This window comes from Patella vulgata, chromosome 3 (assembly GCF_932274485.2).
Source record: "Patella vulgata chromosome 3, xgPatVulg1.2, whole genome shotgun sequence".
In the NCBI taxonomy this organism is placed as follows: Eukaryota; Metazoa; Mollusca; class Gastropoda; family Patellidae; genus Patella; species Patella vulgata.
In genome coordinates, this window is record NC_065881.2 from 10,371,533 (window position 1) to 10,388,749 (window position 17,217).

At 35.6% G+C, this 17,217-nt stretch overlaps 1 protein-coding gene and 1 long non-coding RNA gene across 3 annotated transcripts in view; both read right to left on the reverse strand.

Annotated features, from left to right (window-relative positions):
• Nucleotides 1-139: 139 nt before the first annotated feature.
• LOC126815019 (NEDD4-binding protein 1) lies at nucleotides 140-16,168 on the reverse strand. The gene is made up of 6 exons (XM_056099734.1): nucleotides 15,882-16,168; nucleotides 13,477-14,861; nucleotides 11,920-12,159; nucleotides 11,532-11,639; nucleotides 9,965-10,222; nucleotides 140-7,991 (listed from the first exon to the last, which is right to left on the reverse strand). The coding sequence occupies exons 1-6, from the start codon at nucleotides 16,074-16,076 to the stop codon at nucleotides 7,694-7,696; spliced, it is 2,484 nt and encodes an 827-aa protein (XP_055955709.1). The 5' UTR covers nucleotides 16,077-16,168; the 3' UTR covers nucleotides 140-7,693.
• LOC130012270 (uncharacterized) overlaps nucleotides 140-17,217 on the reverse strand; it is a 173,377-nt gene continuing 156,299 nt past the window's right edge. For both annotated transcript variants that reach the window (XR_008787663.1, XR_008787664.1), the window contains exon 2: nucleotides 140-1,293. This is a non-coding gene — a long non-coding RNA (uncharacterized LOC130012270). The remainder of the gene's footprint in view (nucleotides 1,294-17,217) is intronic.

A 17,217-nucleotide genomic window follows, 5' to 3' on the forward strand; every position in this document is an offset into this window, starting at 1 on the left:
ATGTTTTAGAATTTAATTTGTCGGAGGAAAAAAGTTAAAATTTGGGGCTCATTATGTCGCATCGATGTCATCCTTATCAGTGACTGTAGCAACCTAGCGAATATTCACTGCTGATCAGTATGAATCCAACAACACATACAAAATTTAACATCAATTTTATTTAAACAATTTTAATTACATATTGGGTAACAACAAACAAGTTATAGAAATATATATACATATAAATTTGATCTCATCAGATGGCTCTATTCTTTGGATTAACTAAATAGTGGGCCTTCATTTATATTGTTTGTGAACTATCAGTTCCGATGTTTGCGCTGCCTTATGAATTTGTGAAAACGGCACATGATTACCTGTTTAACAAGTAGCTTCATGAGACAATATGCAAATGGGGTTCTCAATAAAAGGAAACATTCAATGTGCTAGAGGAGGAGAGGGATGGCTTAAGCCCCGTTTACACATGGCCGCGATAAGCGTGCCGTTCTGGGCACGGTACCAGGACGCGATAAATTTCAAGAAATTGACCCGTTTAGATTACTCTAAAATAACAGGTCTCAGAACCGTGCCAAGCACGATATATGTGGAACTCTTCACAGAAAAGTTAATTTCAGTCCCTATACAAATTACCCAGATGAAAACAATTATGATGGTTTATTTAGTTTGAGCAGCCAATTTGACAGAATTGATGACAGCTGTCAAAGTTTGCGGGAAAAAGGTCAAGGTTCATTTGGCGCATGCGCAGTAATCCGTGCTCAGACCGTTTAGCGTTTACACTACGAAAATTTAAAGCGAGCCGGTCCTGGTACCGTTCTGAGACCACCTCACTTCAGTGGGCCAGATTACCAGGCACGGCACGCTTACATTTGACCCGTTTACACTACAATAAAGCGAAACATGCCATACCTGATATCGAGTCTGGTAGACTTAAAATTTGTAATGTAAACGGGGGTTTTAGTGGTCAAGAACGTCGCGCCTTGTGCTCAAGCTGGCCGATCTGGCTTTCAGTCATGGTTTCAATCCTTGGTGTGAATTCATGTGGCTTGGAGATAAATGAAATGGGGTTTAACGTCCTACTGTTCTGCTCCTATACTGGGCTAATGAAGACGGGCATACACCATACAGTGTGCTGTGAGGGAAATTTTACCCGGGCAGCGGCACTATCGTCTACTCTTATATCGAATTCCAACTGCCTAGGGATCTTTTACGTGTATTCCAATGTATACACAGGACCTCGGTTTTTTGTCTCATCCGAAGGACTAGACAGGTATCCTTGTCAGACCCTCCGTTCTGCACCTCTTGGCCAATGCAGGGATCAAACACCCAACCTCGAGGCTAGCGAGCCAGCATCTTAACCACCTAGCCACCGTGGCTCCCCGGCTTGGAAATCAAGGCGCCTTCTCAACCACACGAGTTTACTCCGGATTTCCACCCTGCACTTGCAATGGATATGCTAAAATCAGACAACTTGTCTGCGATATCACCTGCAATGGAGGCAAACATTGAAATATTTCAAGCAGCAAGTTGAGTATATCTAAATTTCCCTTTGTAGAGTAACTCTGTCCTAAAACTATGGCCATGAGTATTAAACAGGCATTATGCAAGACCTAAATCTCCATATATAGCAGGTCTTTCTTTAGGCCTGAAATTATATATAAACTATTAATTAACTTACCAAAGACCATAATCAACTCTTGATGCCACCAGATCATGGCTCTGATATAAGTAGATTTGTGGTCTACTATAAAAATGGATAATCAAGCGTTTGTTTACTATCATAACAACGGTAGTAGTGACAATCGAGGCTAAATCAGATTGCTGATACCTGAGCTCAGAGTGAAGTAATTTGACTGAAATTTTAGCATATTCTTTTTTCATTATCTTTAAAGCGAGAACAGTCAGCTCTTTATCTCGAACTTAAATGATGCCGCTTCAAGTAACTTGATTTGAACATATCCAAATAAATACCAATCAAGCAACATAACCACAAAATTTAGTTGGAATCCATTAACAGGTTGACAATCAAAAATTGTTTAAATTTTGTCCTGGCCCTAACCCAACTCTATGGAATCGTCTAAATAAGCACCTCCCAGTCAATATATCTACTAATTTGGTTGAAAGCCACCAAGCAGTGTGGAAAAACTAAATGTCTAAATATCTCCCTGCACCAGGTCGAAGAAGCATTCATACCACAATTATTTTAAAATCTAACCCTGGCAAAGAGAAGTGGAAGGCCGATGACATATTAATGACAAAAGTCTTTTGACTAAAATAATACAGGGTACTTAATAACTAAAAAATTACAAAAGTGTGAAGTAAATATATGATTTGATTACAAACCGCAGTATGTGGTAGCATAGGCGTACAGGGAAATTTTTGACTGGGGGGGGCGGTGGTGGTTGGTGCCCAAAAAATGTAGTTTGGTTCTTAGTATGTTACATAATAATAATAAATTTGCTGTTAAATTGGACACATTCAAGAATACAATATTTTTTTTATACAACTTTTACAAAGTACAATTGTGTGCCCAAATTTTACCAGCATTTGGTGCCCCCCCCCCCCCAGCTCGTACGCCTATGTGTGGTAGAATCAATCTGATTAAAATACAGATCTATATTTCCTTTCGTTTCTTTATACTTTTGATGGCCAACACAACATGAAGATCTGACCTGTTGTAGTGGGAGGATGCATCAGACATCATATCAGTGGCTTTTAACCCTATGACATCAGACAGTTCTAGTGGTTTACCCACAGTTCTGACCGCAAGAATTCGCCGTAACAGACCGTTTCCTTGGTTAATCCCTCACATTATCCAGAACACGGGTAAAAACAAGTACAACTCTTCTAGATTCTAGTGCAGTAAAGACAAGTAAAACGAAATTTTGAACTACAAGAAACAAAACGAAATAGGATCTGTGTTTTAACCAGATTGTGGTAGAATCAATAAGGATTGACATTACAAACATTTTAATTAGATTTGGTGATTACAAAACCGTCACATTCAGGTTCAACATGGTTAAATCAATAAATTATTCTAACTATATGGATTGATTGGAATTACAGACTTATTAATTTATTACAACAAATATATACAAGCGTAAGCTTATCCTACCACCATCAGTCAATTTTTCGGGAGAGGGGTTTAATACAGACTGAGTCTGATCCCCAATCGCATTCAGATATCCTGAATACAAATATAGTTTTGATTTTTTTTTAAAAAATCATTTAATATAAATTCTTTTTAAAACAAAGAAAATGTTGTTTTTAGCACTAATATATTGACCATAATATATACATCTAAGAGATCAATTGGTTTATCCTTCATTTTACCTCTACAATTGAAGCAGCCGGTTTAAGTTCTGTGGGTTACAATGGCTAATCTCAACTATTTCCAGATCCAGAATCTATTTGAAGAGTCCAGGGAAAGAATGATCGAAGTCACATTTTTGTCTTTTCGCATAAAAGCCAAAACAGACTTTTGGACGAGAATGCTTCACGCGAACAGAACAACGAGTGCATTTAATTACAACTTCAAAATGATGTTTAATACGAACCATAATTACCAGGACAACTGACTTCAACTTTTCAGACAAATTAAGGTTAAATAAAGGGTACGATGGACTTGTATTTGTCCGGGAGGCCATTTCAGAAGGGCCTTGGTTTGATGTGACTTCAATTGTTCTTAACAGAAATTGATTGTTCCACAGAAAGCTTATACAATAAGCTTCCGGATGGCGGCATTAACTGGAGTCCGTTGAAAAAGTGACTTAGATCGTTCTTCCCCAGGGCTTTTCATTTTGTTATTGATTTGAATAAGGAAAAAGAACCTACATTTGTAATCAAACTCGTCGCCCTTTGTGCCAAATGGCAAATGTATACTCACCAGCAATCAGTACACTTTATCAACATATGGCACCAAATTTATGTCAAATTTAAATTAAATTATAAAGCACTAAAATATTTACCAAAAAATAAAAAAAACTTTAGAAGCATTTATCAAGTGGATAGTGCAATAAACTGTATGGAAGAAAAATTACTAATTTAATTTGTCACCATTTCGAAGGATATTCTCTCAATTCAAAACTTTGCCAAAATATATCAGTAATGTTTCTTCCATGTTAGAGTTTGAATATATAAAAATAGTTTTGAAGATATAACAATACTATGAGAAATTGCTGACGACAAACTATCGCAAACCAATCTGATTAAAATACAGACCTATATTTTGTTTCGTTTTTTTTTTTATACTTTTGATGGCCTACACTGACCGGTTGTAGTGGTAGGTCACGCAGGAGGTCACACGGATGGCTTTTGACCCTATGACATCAGACATTTGATTAACCAAAAACTCGCTGTTACAGATCGTTTTATTGGCTAATCCCTCACATCATCCAGAACGCAATTTATATAGCAACTCTTCCAGATCCTATTGTAGCCAAGACAAGTAAAACGAAATTTTGAACTATAAGAAAATGAAACGAAATAGGATCTATGTTTTAATCAGATTGATAGCAAAGTTTAGAGTTTTATATATACAAACAAGTAATAAGCATAACCTGAAAACAAAGTACCGCAAACATTTGACATATGGCGAAATCTATTAGAATTTTAGAGTTTTATGTATACATACATGGAGCCTAATTTGGTTATATATCTCCTTTTAAGTTTATATGTATGGACACATAACGAATTCTATTCAAAATTTTTTATATTAAATAAGTGTGGCACTATATCCTTAGTTATAAGTTTACATGTATGAACATATGACGAATTCTATTCACAATCGATAAGAATATATTTATTTACACTGGTTCATAAGCGTGGAATAAAATACCAATAACTGTCCAGAACAGCCCTTATATATCAACATCATCACCTTATATCAACATCATCACCTTTTTTTTAAATTGGACAAACTAGAATAACGGGTAGATTATGATGAAAGGCGTTGAAATATGTTAATTATATTAAAAGTTATTCAAGTTACAATATATTATCTCAGAAAATGTGATATAAAATCAATTTTAATCATGAATGAAAATACGGCAAGCAGATATTCAAGTTACAAAATATTACCTCAGAAAATGTGATTAAAAGTAATGAAAACACCACAACAAATTCTTTTTATCACAAATAAAAAGCCAGTCTTTATACAAAGATATCTACAAGAAATTCCAATGAAATCTTTCAATGGTAATTTCTAGTGAAAATATATAAATGTTTTAACCATCGGAAATCCTGCAGATGACATATTAATTGGTGAATATTGAATAATTATATATATAATATTATTGCACAGAACCCTTGGAGTAGGGCAAAACAATTTTTTTTCGGCGATCAAATTTTTCAGGCACTATGATGAAAAAAATAGAAATTTAGTGGATATAAAAGGGAAAATGTAAAAAGTATCCATCCCGCAAAATGAAGCGCTGAAAACCAGGACTTTTTAACTGGCCATCGTGTGGGGTGATGCAATTCCCAACCAGAGTTCAGAGTTTCCTAAAACCATATAATTCTGATTTTGATTCAGGGTGTCTAGTTCTCAAATTCAAACACAGCAGTCCCAGAAAATTTGCTTCGCTAGGCGCTAGCTGTTACTTTTTCAAGATTGTATAGTTATTTTGTGGTAAAGTTATGTAAGGTTCATCTTTCGTGTGCTGCAGCCATAGTTTTTTAGGCACAAATGATACAGCCAAGGTAGGTGTATGGATGGAGTAACACTGTAAATACATTGATCACTTAATAAATAAATCCAGCCTATTATCAACGATAATCCGGTTGAGATGTAGATATACACTCAGTACACTATATTAATTTTGGAATTTTGAATATTATTCACCGTATCTTGATGTCTAATTGAGCATATTCCGGGTCAGACGTTTTGAGATGTTTGGAAAATAGTGTAGGACATGTCTGGAATATACGGGCGAAATCTCAACACTGGATTAAGCCGTAAAAAAAATTGTCTGAAAAGTGCAACTGACGAGCAGCATCTTATGAAAGGTAAATTTTAGAATTAAGGGATTGAATTAAGGTAATGTCTCAAAATTTCAAACAAGGGCCGCGCAGATAAATCTTAATCCAGAAGTATTCAAAGCGAAAAAAATTGGTTAGAAAACCATCATAAAATTTACGTTACATTTACGTCATTTTCTGATGTTAAAGTAACCATAACCATTCTGACGAAACAGCAAGTAAATTTAACTGTAAAATTCTACCATTATTGGACGTTAACCAAAATGACGTAAACTTTACGTAAATCTAACAATCAATGTTAATTGGCCCCTATCTTCACAAATGTAGTAAGAAATTGTTGACATTAAATAACCGATAATTAATTTTATCATTTTCTACCTGTGGTGTCGTTCAATCCACCAAACTAGTTCTGCAGGTTATTTGTTTGGATGCAAAATGACGTAAACTTTACTTAAATCTAACAATCAATGTTAACTGGGCCCCTATCTGCACAAATGTAGTAAGAAATTGTTGACATAAAATAACCGATAATTAATTTTATCATTTTCTTCCTGTGGTGTCGTTCAATCCACCAAACTAGTTCTGCGGGTTATTTGTTTGGATGCAAAATGACGTAAACTTTACGTAAATCTAACAATCAATGTTAACTGGGCCCCTATCTGCACAAATGTAGTAAGAAATTGTTGACTTAAAATAACCGATAATTAATTTTATCATTTTCTACCTGTGGTGTCGTTCAATCCACCAAACTAGTTCTGCGGGTTATTTGTTTGGATGCAAAATGACGTAAACTTTACTTAAATCTAACAATCAATGTTAACTGGGCCCCTATCTGCACAAATGTAGTAAGAAATTGTTGACATAAAATAACCGATAATTAATTTTATCATTTTCAACTGTGGTGTCTTTCAATCCACCAAACTAGTTCTGCGGGTTATTCGTTTGGATGCAAAATGACGTAAACTTTACGTAAATCTAATGATCAATGTTAACTGGGAAACTATCTATATTAAATAATCGATAATTAATTTTATCATTTTCTACCTGCGGTGTCGTTCAATCCACCAACCTAGTTCTGCGAGTCGCTGGTTATTCGTTTTGATGCAAGTGATAACGGTCTCAATCTGATTAAAATACAGATATATATTTTGTCTCGTTTTTTGGGTTTTTTTTATACTTCCGATGGCCTCTACTACATGAAGATCTGACCGGTTGAGTGGAAGTCGCGTGTCAGGTGTCATAAGAGTGACTTTTCACCATATGACATCAGACATTGATTAAACAATCAGCATTGAAGTTTCTAGTGGTTTAGCCAAGAACTCGCCATAACAGACTGTTTCATTGGCAAATCCCTAACTTCAACTAAAACGTGCATTATATAACAGCTCTTCCAGATCCTAGTGTAGTAAACACAAGTAAAACAAAATTTTGAACTATAAAAAACGAAACGAAATAGGATGTGTGTTTTAATTAGATTGATGTAGTGAAATGAAATGAAATGAAATGGGGTTTAACGTCCTACTCTTCTGCACCTAACCTGGGCATCCGAACGACTAGATTGATGTAGTCTCAAAGTATCTAAATGATTGCTGTGCATAATAAGTCTTTATTTATGAAGGGATATTATAATCAGCTGTAAAATTATAAATAATTTTTATAAAAATCTGGAGGTTTCCGCAACCTTTGAGCTAAAATAATCAAGAAAATCTGGTGTTTGTAACTACATAACCATGGCATTGAGACAATAATTAGTTAGTTTATTAAAGTCTTTTTCTGCTGGATGATTCTTTAAAACGTCATTTATCTTTTCTTCCTGTTCTTTTTCTGAGAAAATATCTTTTAACCGAAGAATAAGTTCAGTTGTTTCCGTATTGGAGCGCAAATATGGTTTATTCACACCATCGGTAACATCTGCAGCTTTCTGTCGGAACAAAGGCGCTGAATAGTTAGGTCTTCGATCTGCGTTATGGTTAACCGGTCTTTGAATTCTTTCAGTCTGACTTCTAGCATTATCGCGTCTAAAATATAGACGAACAAAAAAAACAAACATATTTATAAACATATCAAAATATTTAAATAGCACTACTGGGATGGTATAAATATTTTAACGAGTTAAATTTAATAATTGCCAAAATTATGGTTTAATTAACCACTACCACCATGAACAAATATGAAATAAGGAGTCCTTAGCTTTTAAGAGTGCTTAAGACAAAAGAAATCTTTTTTTTAGAGACATATCAAAGAAATAGCAAATTGTCAAAATTATGGTTTAACCCTTAACCGGTCGACATCTCTTTGACATCATGACGTGAAATATTTTGTATTATAAGTGATAGACTCTTGACACCAATAAAAAAGTTGAAGGGGATAAGTTGATCTATAATTTGCAAATCATTCTAAATCCTTTTCATCAGAAATATCGTCTTCGGAATCGGTGTCATCGATACAATCCGAGTTGGAATAATTCATAAGTATTTCAACCACTTCGAGGGTCTTTAACGTTCCCAACATCGTTAAATTACGTTTTTCGTTAAAAAATGTTGAACAAAGACATGTTTTTCTCAATGCCCTTGACAAGACAAGTTTCTGACAGACACGCATGCGTGGCCATATCAATTAAATTACGAAACTAAATACTCAAATGCAGCTTATAAAAAAGGTTCTTGCTGTGGTCGACTTTAGTCAACCGTGACCAATTAGCTGTATAACGTTGTGTTGATTATAGTCGACAATGACCGGTTAAGGGTTGAGAGATCACCACCACCATGAACACATAAAAACTAATAAAAACCAGCGGCTTCTAGGCAGAATACGCCCACATTTTCGAGAGATGGATAGATAACAAGCTAAAAAGAAAGTGATTTTTCCTACAATCAAGAGCCATAATTCAGGAAATTACAATTCGATATCCGCAAATATCGAAAGGCACCGAGATCTTTGGGTAATAAACTTACATTTCAAGTTTCAACAAAATCGGATAAAAATTGTGACCTATATAGGGTCCACAACCTTGAAATACCCAATTTTTACGCTATTTGAGAACGAAGGGCAGCCATTTTGTCTGTCAATTTTGGGCCGATTTTCACGAAATTCAAACTCAGTCGTCCTTAGGGTGTAACGGTGATATAATAATACGTTTTTTTAAATCAGATAAAAATTATGACCTCTATAGGGTCCACAAGCTAAAAACGCGATTTTTCGTACAATCAGGGGCCATAATTCAGGAAGTTATGGTCCGATATGTGCGAATATCGAAAGGAACCGAGATCTTTGGGTAATAAATTTACATTTCAAGATTCAACAAAATCGGATAAAAATTGTGACCTCTATAGGGTCCACAAGCCAAAAACGTGATTTTTCGTACAAACAGGGGCCATAATCCATGAAGTTTCGATCCGATACATGCCAATATCGAAAGCAGCCGAGATCTTTTGGAGATTCACCTATATTTCAAGTTTCGTTAAAATCGGATAAGAATTGTGACCTGTAGAGTGTCCACAAACAAATTGTGGGTGGACGGACGGACGGACGGACAGGGGCGACGTCCACATGAAAATGTGGGCATATAAAAAGAAGCAAGTTTGGCATCTGAATTCAGTTTTTTTAAGACAAAATTTGTCAATTTTTTAAATCAATGAAATCTCAGAACTAGAACTTCATATTGTTTATCTCTTGACCTTCATCTGATAAATGATGATGATGATGATGATAAATAATAAATGATGATGATGCTGATTGATGATGATGATGATGTCAATGTCAATATGTTGAGTTATTCTTGAATATGTGGGTGCCATCTTGGTTTATTTGTTAAATAGTTATTATATTATATGTTCATGTAAGGTTCCTTCTATTTTGATCGTAATGGGCGGAAATGGTGATCGACAGGCTGAGCGTTCTTTCTACTGTTCTACAAATCTAATCATATCTTCTGTTAAATCGCCATCCATGCAGACTGTCTACTACCACAACATTTATAGGGTTAATTTACCTAAAATAGCCTCCTAATGCGTGTTGTTGATAATTATCTTGTCCAAACTGATAATTTTGTTGTTGTGGATACATGTTATATTCTGGGCGTTGTTGTTGTTGTTGATAATAATTCTGTTGTTGATGAGACTGATGATGAGCATAATCTACTCTACGTTTCTCTGGTTTGATTAAAATATCATCTAGCATTGGGCCATTTTGTCCATAAGGATCCTCTGGTGGCATAAAATTATCACCCACAAATACAAAAGGTATGCATCTGGAAAAGAAACAAAATGAGAAACATATAATTTTCACCAAAGTATTTATAGGGTACGTGTAGTTATTTCCATTAAAACTAATAAAAGTATAGCAATTTTGGTAAATATGGAAATATTATTAAAGAACCATATGTTATTCCCGAAATGACCTGGTTTATGTATTGCAAATATTATGGCCCTAGCATAATATTGGTTTAAAATCCATAAACAAGGTTTATTAGATATGAAATTATGTCATCTATGGTAATACAGGTAGATAACATATCTATATATTAAAATGACTGATAGGTTAACAAAATACGAAATGAAATGGGGTTGAACGTCCTACTGTTCTGCTCCGACTGGACTAATGAAGGCAGACATATTTCATACTGTGTGCTATGATGGACATTTTGCCCAGACAGTGGCACTATGTCCTACACTAATATCAAATTTCAACTGCTAAGGGATCTTTTACGTGCGGGCCAGCATGCCAATGTATACATGGGACCTCGGTTTTCCGTACCATCCGAACATCTAGACAGCTGTCCTTGTCTGGCCCTCCGTCTTGCACCACTGATAAGGGGAAACCACAGCTGATCTGGACCCATGTAAAATCTTAGAAGGCATGATTTAACATTTGATATAAAATCAGCAGTGGAAGAGCACAACAACTCTCGTAAAGTAGGTCTAATATAGCTGGAGACTAGTACTAGGAGGACATCTAAACTGGGATCTCAGTGATACAGAAGGGGTTCAAAAATGAAATGAAATGAAATGGATCTAACGTCCTACTGTTTTGTTCCTAACCTGGGCTAATGAAGACGGGCATACGCCATACAGTGTGATATGAGGGAAATTTTGCCCGGACAGCGGCACTACGGCCTACTCTTATATCGAATTCCAACTGCCAAGGGATCTTTTACGTGCACGCCAATGTGTACACGGGACCTCGGTTTTTCGTCCCATCTGAACGACTAGACAGCTTTCCTTGTCAGCCCCTCCGTCCTGCATCACTGACAAGGGAGAACCACGCCGGAAAATCTGGGTGAACTTTCTCGGCCAATGCAGGGATCGAACACCCGACCTCCAGGCTAGCGAGCTAGCGTCTTATCCACTTAGCCACATGATCCCCAGAGAAGGGGTTCAGGAAGACGATGAAATATGTAGGTGAAGAAGGACACCTATAGTCCGAAACATCTACACGAATAAATTTGTTGATTACTACCTAGGAGTTCATCTATCTTCACTGGTTAAAGGGGTTGCTTCTCTACATATTTAATATAAAATTTGTAAATAAATCACTATCTAATAATAAATTCAATTTACCTTTCTTCCAATATTTTTCTGTAACTTGCTTTGTCATTAAAAAAATCTCGATACTGGTCATTAGACACAATAACCCCATCTTCTTTATCAGCCAATTCTAAAATAAACCTGAATAATACAAAACAATTACAGTCTTTTCTCTCTTTTTATTAGGCTAAACAAATGAAAGAAATGATATGGGGTTTAACCCTAACGTCCTACTTTGTGCTATGAGTGAAATTTGGCACGGACAGCAGCCCTATGGCCTACACTTATATCGAATTCAAACTGTCAATGTGTACGCAGGAACTCATTTTTTTGTCCCATTCGAACAACTAGACACTGTCCTTGCCAGGCCCACAATATACTGAAGAACAACATGTAACTAACAGACAAATTCCTGATTTACCTGTCGTCATAACTGGCAACTTTTTGACCACTAGGTAATTGTCTGTGAGGTGTAAACGCCAAATACCCATCTTTCTTCAAGTCTAATAATATTTCTTGATCTTTAATCGGATTCTGGTATGTCCCCCTCTTCTGTCTCCAACCAGGTACAAACACTGTTATCTTTTTATGACCTCGCTTCAGAAAGTAATCTACACACAGTTTTATGCCCAGACAAGAGAAAATAACTCCATTACCATGCCTGAATAATACAATATGGAATTCATGTGTTTACAGAGTTATCTGACAACTCTATTTTTTTTTAACGGTATCCAAAATCGAGGACCCTGAAATTTTTTTTCTCAAATCCCAGGCCCCAGCATGAGTTCACAAAGCATTCTCAGACTTCAGTTAAGATTTTAATCAAAATTGTTCGTCTTTTTTTTAACTAAAATATAGCCCTTCATAAACTTTTGTTGCTTTAATGTATCAAATACATCAATAAGAAACTATGTGCAGAGTTTTGTGTTTCTGGATCAAAGATATTTCTCATAAACTGTGGTTGAATTTTGAGAATGCTTTGCGAACTCGGGGCCAGGCTCTATAACTTGGTCTGAGTGTGATTTTCTTTGGACAAATTCTAACAGTGAAATGTCAATTGGATTAAAAAGAGGCCTGTCAAAGGATTGCAGAAAAATGAAATGAAATGGGGTTTAACATCCTTCTGTTCTGGACTAGGCTAATGAAATCGGGCATACATCAATGTGTACTCGGGACCTTGGTTTTTCATCCCATCCGAATGACTATACGCTGTCCCTTGCCAGGCCCTCTGTCCAGCACCTCTGATGAACTTTCTCGGCCAACGGAGGGATCGAACACGGGACCTCCAAGTTAGCAAGCCAACATCTTACTCACTGAGCCACTTACTGGTCTATTCATGTAACTTTCCTGCTGATAAGGACCTCTAGACTATTAAAGTGGCTAAGTCTCTAACTCAACATCATCCAAAGTCTTCAACATTGAAAACACGAATTATTTGTCAATTTAAATCAACACTGATGTTGTGATCTTACCGGGAAAAGATGGGCCTCTGATATCCAATATTTAAGACAAAATAAAATTTTATCATTGGTACACGAATCGTGTACCATAATGTGTTTCAGCGCCATTTGTAACAAGGGATTCGAAAAATGAGGCTAGACATATTCCATAAGTCATATCAAACGGTGACGTCATATTTTTATCTGGAGATTAAATAGTATTGGTGTAGACTGGAATAACCAGACGCTACATTGTATATATTCCCATTAGATTGAGACTTCTGGGGAATTTCACCAAACATAACTGATTTGAAATTAGAGTAAAAACGGAAACGATTGAATGTAAATCAGTTTATAGTTTATAATTTTTTACATTCATATTACATTATTATATGCGTTGCATTGCGATCCATTTGTGTCAATTTCTAGGTCCCATATATTAGCGATTTAGCTCCTTTAATTACCTTAGCCAAACTTTGATTAACACGCAAAAATTAACGAGACTGCTGAAATATAGACAAGTACAGTTCAACACTTACCCTCTTGCTACATTACTGCCATCTACCACTACATAGCGTGGATCTCCGCATTTTTTTGGTCGATTCTCTGCAAGTGTTTCTATTAAAGGCCCTGGAAGTGGAATGTTAGGTGGCTGAACAGCTTTTGCTGCAAAATTTTGTGGAATTCTATCATTTGATGGTTGGGGAACAGATTTTGTGTCGACAGCAAATCGATTTGGCTTTTGTCTACTAACATTTTGACGATTCTCAATATGGGTATTTAAAACCCGACTTCTGTTGGGTTCATTTCTTGTACTAGTGGACTCTTTCACAAAAGATGTCTCATTTGATGTATGGGACTTTTTGGATGAAGATTGATCACCATTCCAAACACTCATAACATGTGTTTGTTCACTATCATCATTACGTTCGCTCCTTTCACATTTGGATGCTTGTTTTTGCTGTTCTTCATATTGTAATTTTAATTGAAGCTGATCGTCTTCAGCCTTGGCCGCTACTGTTTGCTTAGCTTGAGCATTTTCCTCTGCTGGTTTGGGTGGAGTTACCCCTACGTATATAACATCATTATCATCGCTACTCTCCATACATTCAATAACAGATTCTTGTCCAGGTTCATAAGAATAATTTAGAATATCTTCTACTCTATCATCAGGTTGGTTGTTATCATCTACGATCAACCCGAGGTTCTTTTTTTGTTGTCTTATTTCTTTTAACATAGACAGAAATTCTGTTGGTTTGGTTGAATTTTTAACATAGAGTAAACCTTCCTCTATTTCTATCCTCGAATATCCCACTGAAGCCGCTATTTCACAAACCTCTGCAAAGTTATCACCAGTACCCTGTTTTCTTATTACTTGCTCACCATTCGACGACAAAATGACATGTCGATCCTCATTGGATGTTTCTGGAGTAGCATTTTCTGCAGCTGGATTTAAACCTTTTGCGTAAGATGTTTTTACGTTCGTTTTACCACCAGTTGCACCATCTTCAAATAAATCTGAATCGTGGATTTGATCCAATGTAGTGTCGAGTATCATGCTGTCTATCATTGCCCTTTTTACGTTACTTGGTATAGACTCTACCTCATAGTCGTCAATATTACAGTCTTTGTTATGGGATATCGTTTCTCTAAGAACATGATCAAGCCTGTCCTTTCCACCGGTCTTTCCGCTCTCTTTGACTTGGACAGATTCTGGTCCTAGTAACTCCTCAAGAGACGATACAGCCAGAGTAACGGCTAAAACGGAACCAGATATTTCTATGATATCATTCTCACAAATCTGAATGACTGCTCTGGTGTTTTTTTCTATTCCTATAAAGATTTCAAATCTCAGACGTTCATCTTCATATGGACATTTTACTTTCACTTTATCTTCTGGTGAACATAAACCAATTACATACTCCTAGAAATGAAAAATAATTATCATGGTTACGGTAACAATACTCATACTTCACAAAAACTAGGCATTAATCACCATGTAAGCTTAGGTCCCTTATAATCAAAATGAGTTTTAACGTCCTATTGTTCTGCATCGACTGTGGTACTACGCCATACAGTGTGCTATGAATTATGAAGAAAATTTTGTTCTAACAGTGGTACTACGGCCTCCTCTTTTAATTCTGAGAATTACTATAGACAGTTTTCATCCTCTTATTTCAAATTCCAACTGTCAAGGGTTCTTTTACGTGCATGCCAATGTGTACACGAGACCTCAGTTTTTCATTTCATCCAAACAACTATACATTGTCACTTGCCTGGCCCTCCGTACTGTACCACTGACAAGAGGGAGCAACATCGGAAAATTCAAATGAACTTTCTCTGCCAACATTAGGATCAAGCACGGGACCTTAATTAGCGAGATAACATCTTACTCACTGACCCACCACAGCTCCCTTAAATATATTCACAACAAGCCAGATTGTTATTCTTTTGATACAGCAAATTGTTGAACAATTGCCCATTTAATTGTCCATGCTATATGCTAATTTGTTATAACATATTATTGATGAACAATTGTCTTTAAAACATTTATTTCAAAAGTACACAATATTGTGCTTTACTTTTAATGTGAAAATGTGCTAATAAAAAAAACAAGAAAGATTCCTTACATTTGTTGTCATAATTGTCATAATAAAAAGGTTAACAATACCAGTCCTAGCACTGGTAGAATTTTTCTAAAAACAATGAAGATTCAAATAAAATTTTGTTTCAGTTTGTATACCAGTATTGTGTTGTGATCGCCAAATTCAGTTGATCCAAATGTTTTATTTATTAAACATTGCCATTTAATATGTTTTTTGGGGGGGTTTACACGTACAGAACTAACTAATCTGAATGACAACCGAATGAGTGATTGTCTTCTTGTGGCTTGTGCTATATTCGACGCCAATATTATTTTCAGATTAATTAACAAACATTTTACCTTGGTGTTCTGACAATCACAATTGGTTCCTTTCACAAATATCCACAGGTTATCAAAGTTCTTTGTGTTTTCTTCGCATCCAAGTTCCACATCAAAAATGTCTTCTATTTTCGATTTTAATTTGTTTACAAGATCTAGTTTAGTTTTATCAACAGCAAAATGTATTCTCGTCTGCGTTTTGGACGAAGTAGCCATTTCTACAGAAATCTATTGATCCAGGAAACTTGATGACATAATACAAAAGTGACTGTTAAAATTTTCATAATATAAAGTCCAAAGAGGGATTTCCTAAATTAAAATTAGAAATACACCATGGCGACCTCCTAACATCAAGTCTTCAGCAGGGGGAGTAACTCTGGTATGGCTTACTAATTTAATATTATAGCTTATATTTGAACATTTCGTTCATATGTTATATCGGGGTTCATTTTAAAATTCTCAACGAAAAAAAGGGGCAATTGATTGTTAGATATTTTCTAAATTATACCCGAACTAATAATTTGGTTAAAGGGGGACAACTATTCAGAAGGTGTCAGACTGGTAATTCTCTTTCCCAGAATTTAATGTTTTATCCATGTCATTTCTACATAATATTATGAAACTCCCAGGCATATAAGCAATGTAAATTTCTGTTGTAATTCAGTCTGTCCTTAATGAGCACTGGAATATTCGGACTAACAGAACAATGTATAGGATGTTAGATCATGTCCAAATAACAGGAATATTTATAAAAATTTCAAATTTTGTTTCCATTTATCCAGTATAAATTCTATTTTAATTTCGCCGTATTTTTCACATTGTCTGAATCTACATGGTTATGACGGCTTGAATTACAAAGGGTAGCAGTATGTCTAATACCTGTTGTTATTATTAATTCGAAAATTGCCCCCAAAATCATCGTACATTTCGCATCTTTATAGTAACACTATTGGAAATCGAAATATTATGCATAAACAATCCCGGGTGGTTTTATCCATCTTAGCCTTTTCTTTAAGAATAAACTTAATACAAAAGTCGCAACTCGGTGCTGGAATTTTCAATAAAACGAGGTAATTTTTGTGTAGGGGAGAGCGGGGATGGTTCGGGTTGTGGGAAGGTTCGGACACACCCCCTTTAATCTTTACAATGCTATTTGTTTTTTGATTGGTTAAATACTTATGATCACATCTTATCACATTCAAAATACATGGCAGATATAAACATTCAAATATAGGTGCAGATAATTTTCTGAAGTTCAATGATTAAATTACTTCAGTGTTTTACAAGTTTCACACTGTCACGCAGGGCCTAAAATAACGTGCCTTGGAGCACGAACGTGCCTTGAAATGAAAAATCC

Bases quoted from the DNA above. Each gene is read 5' to 3' on its own strand.
- LOC126815019 (XM_056099734.1), bottom strand. From the start codon at position 16,076: ATGGCTACTTCGTCCAAAACGCAGACGAGAATACATTTTGCTGTTGAT. The intron at 12,160-13,476 runs GTAAGTGTTGAA...TGTATTATTCAG, and splicing joins GGCAGTAATGTAGCAAGAGG to GCATGGTAATGGAGTTATTT. The intron at 7,992-9,964 runs GTAAATTAACCC...TCTATATTTTAG, and splicing joins GCATTAGGAGGCTATTTTAG to ACGCGATAATGCTAGAAGTC.